At 37.5% G+C, this 8,604-nt stretch overlaps 1 protein-coding gene across 1 annotated transcript in view; it reads right to left on the bottom strand.

The window, feature by feature from the left end:
• Nucleotides 1-4,984, bottom strand: part of LOC109241080 — a 12,979-nt gene extending 7,995 nt beyond the window's left edge. The window contains exons 1-3 of the mRNA XM_019407791.1: nucleotides 4,578-4,984; nucleotides 3,713-4,427; nucleotides 3,334-3,522 (exon numbers count right to left, since the gene is read on the bottom strand). Coding sequence (XP_019263336.1) covers nucleotides 3,334-3,522; nucleotides 3,713-4,427; nucleotides 4,578-4,984 — 1,311 coding nt within the window. The remainder of the gene's footprint in view (nucleotides 1-3,333; nucleotides 3,523-3,712; nucleotides 4,428-4,577) is intronic.
• Between the last annotated feature and the right edge of the window lie 3,620 nt (nucleotides 4,985-8,604).

Here is an 8,604-nt window from a genome sequence, read left to right as displayed (position 1 = left end):
AAGTTTGAAACACATCCCTACCCAAAATCTGGTGTCACGAGCTCACAGACTACTATAGAATACTACAACAAGTCTGAATGAAAGAAATACACATGTCCGTTTCGGTACAATGAAAACAAACTGAAATAAGGAAAGGGACTTCGGCCTGCGAACGCCAGCTAGGCTACCTCGAGAGTCCCTGGACTGAAGATAGCTCCCGGATAAGAATCCTACTGCTGCTGTCCAAAAGCTGCTCCTGGATCTGTGCACAAAGAAATGCACAGAGTGTAGTATCAGCACAACCGACCCCATGTGCTGGTAAGTGTCTGGCCTAACCCCGGCGAAGTAGTGACGAGGCTAGACAGGACTACCAAACCAACCTGTACAATTTTTTATATACAAATATGCAACAAAAGGAAAGAAAATACCGAAACTAAACAGTTAAAAGGGAGGGAAACATGCTATGGGGAGAGTACAATTTGGATATAAAGTTCATCAGCGTAATTAAGAAACATGGCACAACAATAATTATCAAAGAATAAGAAATTCAATAGTTGCACGGCATCACCCTTCGTGCTTTTACTCTCAATCTCACCCAAAGCAATCAAATAAAATGCACGGCATCACCCTTCGTGCTTTCCCTCACATAGCTCTCATCTCATGGCACGGAATGACCCTTCGTGCAAATATAATCAAATCAGAGCACGGAATGTACCTTCGTGCATAAATAGTCAAAACATAGCACGGAATGTCCCTTCGTGCAAATATAATCAAGAATAGCACGGAATGACCCTTCGTGCAATTTCACTCTTCCTCACCCAAATAACAGTCACAACCAAACGGGCAAGAGGAATAAACAAGTAATATGAACTATCCCGGCAAGGGAATAACACAAATAACAACCAAGTCCCGGCAAGGGAACAATAACAATATCTTTCACAACCCGGCAAGGGCAATACTCACTGTAATCAAACCATCCCGGCAAGGGATTAATCACAACTCTTTTCAATACGTTCATCTCTTACTCAATGGTATTTATCACTCGAGCCAATGCTCCAAGATATTAATATTTCACAACTTATCCTCAAACTCTTCACATTTGCAGAAAAACATGTTGTAGCTTAGAAGAGTTCCAAATTATCTCAAAAACAAGTACAAACAAGGACCCACGGTCATGCTAGACTCCGGTGTATAGACACTCGTCACCACGCCTATACACCGTACTCGATCAATTAGCAAATAGCATTTATGATACTCTAATCCTATTCCCTCAAGCCAAAGTTAGATCAAACACTTATCTCGGTCCGAAAATAGCAATCAAGCCTCTAACACCGCCTTTCCTCTAGAATTCGACTCCGAAACAATGATATCTATTCATAATTAATTCAATAATATCAAATGAGGCTCAACAACATAATCCCATAGCCTAGAAATGAATTTCCTACCATTCTTCCAAAAATAGCAAAATCCGACACCGGGCCCACATGGTCCAAACTCGAGGCTCGGACCAAATTCCAATCACCCATAACCCCACGAGTTCAAATATATAATTTGTTTCAAGATCCGACCCCAAATTGAGGTTGAATCGCCCAAAATTTTCAAAAACCTAACTCTACCCAAAAGCCCTAATTTCTACCTTGATTTCATGTTCTTAGGCCTAGAATTTAGTGATTAGATGATAAAATAATGAGGAAACGATGTTAGGATTACTTACCCAACGAGTTGTGGAGGAAAGGGAACTTGAATTTCGTCTATGGAGGATTTGAGAGAGAGGTTCGTGTGAAGAAGATGGCAAAATCCCGTAATGGCTACTGTTTTAGGCTTTTAAAATAATTGGGCAAAATTGTTCATCGCGTTCGCGACACCCCGATCGCGTTCGCGATGAAGGAAAATGGGCAGGCATCGCGTTCGCGTGAAGGGGAAGGCGAATGCGTAGAAGAAAATGCTGGGGGTCTGGGCAGGTTTATACGCGAACGCGAGGGAGGCTCGCGAACGCGATGAATGACAGTTGGGGTTCCAAATATTGGCCTATGCGTTCGCGAAACTGGTATGCGAACGCAAAGAAGGGGGGCAAGGGAAGCTATGCGGACGCATGGCCTTTCACGCGAACGCGAAGAAGGCTAGAGTACAAGGCATCGCGAACGCGGGACAAGGTCGCGTTCGCGTAGAACAATAGACCTGTGCAGAAATTGCAGAAAATCTGCTAACTTTTCTAAGTGTAAAACACCCCGAACCACCTCCGAAACACTCCCGAGCCCTCGGGGCTCCCAACCAAACACACACACTAACTCAATATCATCCTACGAACTTGCTCGAGCGATCAAATCGCTAAAATAACATCAAAATCAAAGAATCAATCCCCAAAACTCATAATTTTCATTTCAAAGTTCATAAACCTTCAACTTAGCTATTTAGGTCCGAAACACGTCAAACGACGTCCGATTTCGACCAAATTTCACAGGAAGCGCTTAACGCATATTTAAGACCTGTACCGGGCGTCGGAACCAAAATACGAGCCCGGTACCTATATTTTCTAACTCATTTTCATTTCCATTTTTCCTTATTAATTTCAGAAAACAATTTATCAGAAAAATTCTTTTACCGGGGTTCTGGACCTCGGATTTCGACTCCGGGCACATGCCCGAGTCCCATATTTTTCTACGGACCTCCCGGGACCGTCACATCACGGGTCCGGGTCCGTTTACCCAAAATGTTGACCAAAGTCAACTATATCAATATTAATATCATAATTCACCAAATTTTTCACAGAATTCATATATTTTAACATAAAAATTTTTCGGCTTCACGCCCGGAGTGCGCACGCAAATCGAGGCAACCAAAAGTGAGGTTTCCAAGGCCTCGGAAGCGCGGAAAAAGGGAGAACCACGGTGATGACCCTTTGGGTCGTCACAAGTAGTTTGATGAATAATTCCTTGAGAAGATAGAAAACCTGATGTTTCCAGGCTACTCCCAAGTTCTAAGGCATTGTCTGACCTTATTATCTTAACCTTCTTTTCAAATTGTCTTTCTACCATGGCAAGAAAATGTTTTAGCATAGTAAAGCATTTGATTTGGTGCTTAGGAGGTAAGTCCAAGTCCCCCTACTGAAATCATCAACTATTGTAAGGAAATATTTAAAACCATCATGAGTAGGTTCTCTATATGGTCCCCAAGTGTCTATATGAATTAGATCAAAAATTGCCTTAGTTGTTATGCAACTGGACTGGAAAGGTAATTTAACTTGTCTGGCTTTTGCACAAATATCATAGTGATCAAATAAATTAGAAGAGGATGAACAAGGGATAGAGGAAATATTTCTCATATTAGAGTAAGTCTGTTATGCCATAGGCTTACATCAGTTGAGAAAGCAGTAGAAGATAAAACTGAAACTAAAGACTGAGTACTAGCTCTATTACAACTAAGAGAAGTTGGACATAAGTCCTTCTTTGAATTCAAATAACTGGAACTAGGCTTGATGGAGTGGAGTAGATATATTGCCTTCTTTTCTTTACCAAGAACCACTGGCCTCTTCATTGAAGGGGCCTGCAAAATTGCACCAAGATCACGAAAAATGAGAAGACATTTAACATGTTTACACAACTTATGAACTGACAAAAGATTGTATTTGAAACTTGGGACAAAAGAACATTAATAAGAGTAAGATTAGGCATGACTTGTACACTTCCAGCCTGATGGACTTTGACCCTTTGTGAGTTAGGCAAATTAACAAAACAGGCTTGATTAGAGTTTGGATGTTGAATAAAAGAGTAAAATCACATGTCATATGCTCAGAAGCACCTGAGTCTACAATCCAAACAACAGAGTTAGGAACATTAGAGAAGGAATGTGAAGGTATACCAGCACAGTTGGCAGTGACATTAACCTCAGAACTTATCTCTCCTTGAGGTGCATGTTTGACTTGTTGAAGCAACTGACAAAGGTTATTGTATTGTTCTTGAGTAATTCCCCTTTCTGCATTAGCCACTGATTGATTTGCATTATCATCTGCTGTGAGTACAGCATTACCCTGTACTCCATTCTGAAATCTCTTATTTTTAGTGAACTTAAAATCTGTAGGGAAACCAATGATTATGTAGCACCTTTCAGCTGTATGTCCAGGTTTCTTGCAATAGTTGCATATGATATTATTTCTTTTTCCTTCAAAGTTTCCCTTCTTCTCTGTATTAACAAATTTCTGGGCACCATACTGCTGTTTTGCAGCCATGAAAGCAGAGTCAACTGGATGTTGAGCAACATGAATTTCCTTCTGTTTCTCCTCTTGGATTAACAGAGAATAAGCATGATTGATGCTGGGAAGTGGAGATCCCATCAGAATGTTGCTCTTTACCCCAGAGTATGCCTCATTCAGTCCCATGAGAAACTGAATGAGCCTACCATCTTGTTGAGATTTGAGAGATCTGCTCTTTCCTCCACAAGAGCATTCACAACTGCAATGGACACAGGTATCAAAACTATCCAATTCATCCCAGATCCTTTTGAACTTAGTGTAGTATCCAGCAACATTAGAATTTCCTTGAACTAAGTCACTAAGTTCCTTTTGCAGTTGATAAAGGAGAGCTCCATTGCTCTACCCAAACCTGTCCTCCAGCTCCTTCCATATTTCTTTGGTAGTTTTTGAATAGAGAACACTCTCAGCAATTTCTTTGGAGAGTGAGTTCAATAGCCAGGAGATCACCATGTCATTACACCTATTCCAAGCCTTAAAAGAAGGAGAAGAAGCTGTTGGCTCAGTGATAGATCTATCTATGAATCCAAGTTTTTTCTTGGCTGAGAGAGCTATGAAGACAGCTCTACGCCAACCTCCATAACTCTTACCATCAAAGATTGAGTTAACAAGGATCATCCTTGGTGAGTCTGATGGGTGAAGGTAAAAGGGATGAGAAGAGTCATTAGTGCCAGTGGGCTGAATGGACTCAGTAGTGGTGGAAGAACCAGAATCCACAGATGGATTTGCTGGAGGAGGAGGCAAATCAAAGTTTGCCATTAGAGAGATTTGCTAAGAAGCTTGAAGAAGAAGAAAGATCGGATCAAGAACCTTGTTGCTCTGATACCATAATAGAAAAAAGAAGAATTTAGAAGAATTTTCTGATTGTATATTCATCCGTTCACTATACATGTGTATATATACAAAGCAAAGAGAATAAAATCTGTTATTCCTATCCTACGTGTCTTAATGCTATTGCTCTATGTATAACAAACAAGGAATATGTAAATAAGAATACAACAAATTCTGATATCTATAAGTTTCTCACACTCTTCTCACGTGTGAAGAATTCTCTAGAATTTAGTATTAGTTGCTTGCCAGGTGTCTTTTCTTCAACACAGATGGATGGCTCCGATTTGTTTAATCTCATCAAAGATGAAGGGCGCAGATTCCTTTGATTAAGCAAAGATAAAATGGTCTGATTACTCTTGGATGTATCGAGATTGAACTTCCAAACTCTCTGTTGTCTTTCTTCTTCTTGTCTCTCTAATTCATCTCTGCTTGTAAATCTATATATGCCTTAGAGAAATTAGAGAAGCTGATTCCAACAATTGCCTCATTCATGATTCTTCTATAGGTACATTAGTGTACTGCCCCTATTTTCGGGATTCATTCAATACATCCAATCCATTCATGGATATTTACTTTGAGATTTTGAAGCAAATTACTAAATTAGTTTTGGAACTAAAGATTTAAATATAAATAATCAACACTCAAATCGATTTAAATATAAATAATCATCAATTGAATTTTCATCTCAAACAATTGAAGAACTATAGTGCTCTTGGTGAAATTCACTTGCCACAGACGAGTCAATTTGATGTTGTTGGACAGTTTTTTAATCATCGAAGAAAAATTAAGCTCACGGAGATTAATAAAACAGAAAGTATCTTAGTACGTCGTCCTTGAATCTTGCATAATTAAGTATACGAGTTAAAGATTAGATGTATAGTAGCAAAACTGGTGAAAAGTTGTAGAAGAAGAAGAGTGGAAAGAGTAAAAATGTCAATTCCTGTGTCGGTAAAATAAAAGAAGCCTATTTTTATATAACTTTTATAAATGGAATAGGTCCTGATACTATCGGACACCTCTACTATTCTAAATTCTTTAAAAAAAGTTGTCTTATAAAGTTTTTTCAATTAAAGTGACAATAATCCAAATGAAATTATTTATTTAGTTCAGAGTCACTTGGGATAATTTTATGGTATCCCAAGTCACCGATTTATTTTAAATCCCAAATCGAGGAAGTTTGACTCCGTTTAAAGTCTGCGAAAACCAGAAGACCGGGTAAAGAAGAAGTGTTAGGCATTATCGGATTCCGTGATTTTGGCACGGTCGCTTTAATCATACCTGGCTTAATTAATTATTTGAATTACGTATTTAGAACCTATGCACATTTTTCTTTTACCGCTCTTAATCACTTGATTATGAAATTACCTTGAAACGAGTCCCGTACGTGTACACAATCACGATGATAGATTAACTCGTGAATAAAGCATTTTCAACGAATATTTATTTTTAAACTGTACTCGTGTCACACGAACGTGTACACAATTAATACCACTAAATAAAACTTTATGACATATTGCAATTTGTTATTATTATTTTACTCCACTTCACGTGATATCTATTTTGAATTCAAAGCGTCCTATCTTTAGTATTGAAAAGGAATCTCTTATTTTGTATGCTATTGCTGACAAACTTTTGTTAAAAGTAGAACTCATTTGTTTATTGTCAGATAAACTCGATAGCAAAATCAAGCAAAATACCAAACACGCATAACCAGTGCAAGAAGCTATCAGTTAATCACAAACCATAACGAGAAACAGTACCTCAGTTTAGTCCGATAAGATGACACAGATAGCATATGAAACTGAATTTACAATAACCCATTCTCCATTGTTGAACACCTTAAGGCCATCTCCAACCTTACCCCCATTCCCCATAATAGGAGCAATTTTGGGGTAATTTAGCTCCAACCATCCCTCATTTTTGTCCCCAAAATGGGAATGAATAGTGTTCCCTCAAATATGGGGTACACTATTCATCTCCCCTATTACTATTCATTACTTTTTTATTATTATTTTATTATTTAATCTTTTAATTTATCTCTTTATATATACCTAATTATGTTTATGTAATGTCTTTATAATATTAATTTTACATCTTAACTTTGGTGTATAATTTTGATAAATTAATTTTCATGCATATGTAAAATTGTAAGTTAATTTTATTATAAGTTATAATTGTTCAAAAAATATATAATTATCTCAAAAAATGAATGGTGCAAATATAAAATATTAGATGTTGCTACAATTGAAAGGTGCGAATATAAAATATTAGATGTTGCTAAAATTAAAAAGTGAAGATTGAAAATACATTAAATGAAAATACATTAAAATTGGAAATACATGACAATTGAAAATACATTAAATTAAAATACATAAAAATTGAAACTACGGTAAATAGCATAATAACTTAGTAGGGAGCTATGTCGTTTCCAGATACACCAAAATTATTATAGTATTGACTGAATGGGGCTGAGGATTGTTGTGGCTGTGACTGTGGATATTCTTGACTTCTTTTATATATTATTCGTTGTTGTTCTTGTCGCATAAATTCACGACGAGTCGGATCGACAATAGAATCCACATCCATCATTAAAATTTCTTTCGAATGAATTTTATTGTTATGTAATATGTATTTAATTAATCTTGTATCGCAATGATTTCACTTTTATTTGAATTATTAGTTAATCTATAATAATTGCTTACAAATTATATTATTTAAAATTTTATGGAATTGTTTTAATGGAAATTACAAATTAATAAAAATAAAAGATGGAATTTGTTTAATGGAAATTAAAAAATGAAATTGAAATAAAAGATAATAATATAATATAGAAGAGAGAGAAGAATATAAAAAAGTTTTAAAAAAAAAATGGGGGAATGGTTGGAGTAAGTTGTTCTCAAAATGGGGAAATCCCAATTTTGGGGACCAAAAATAGGGTAAAGGTTGGAGATGCCCTAAGACCCCTTTATTGCTGCATATTCTTCAATATATACAGTGGAAAAAAGAAAATCTGTGATGCAGCAGATCTAAAACGAGCGAATGACCTGAACCTCGAACCGGTAACGGAACCTCGAACGATTTAAATCGAATGAGTTGGACGACGATTTTGGACGTCACAAGGGTTGTTTTATGCTGGAGTTCGATTTTTGGCTAATGTTTGGTGGTTCGCCGGATTTCTAGCCGGATCTGTCACCTCCGTCGCAGCAGTTACAGAGAAGAGGAAGGACGACGGAGAGGGAGGAGCAGTAGCCGTCGCCGAGGTTCAGGGGTGTGGTTGTTTTTGTTTCAAGAGGAGATGGTTGGGCGGCTCTAGGTTCTTAGGGGGGTGGCCGCCGTCGTTTGTGGGGGCGCTACTGCCGTTGTGTCGCTAGGCGTTCTCTGAGAGAGGGGGGAGTTCGCTGATGATTAGGAAATGGGGGTCCGATTCTCAGAAGATGATGGGTGCGTGTGAAATGGGAAACTTTTCTCCAAGGCTAGGATTTTAGTCATAATGTGGCTTTTATATATATATATATATATATATATATATATATATATATATATATATA

Source organism: Nicotiana attenuata, unplaced genomic scaffold (genome assembly GCF_001879085.1).
Source record: "Nicotiana attenuata strain UT unplaced genomic scaffold, NIATTr2, whole genome shotgun sequence".
NCBI classification, from domain to species: Eukaryota; Viridiplantae; Streptophyta; class Magnoliopsida; order Solanales; family Solanaceae; genus Nicotiana; species Nicotiana attenuata.
This window is presented reverse-complemented; position numbering and strand designations above follow the sequence as displayed.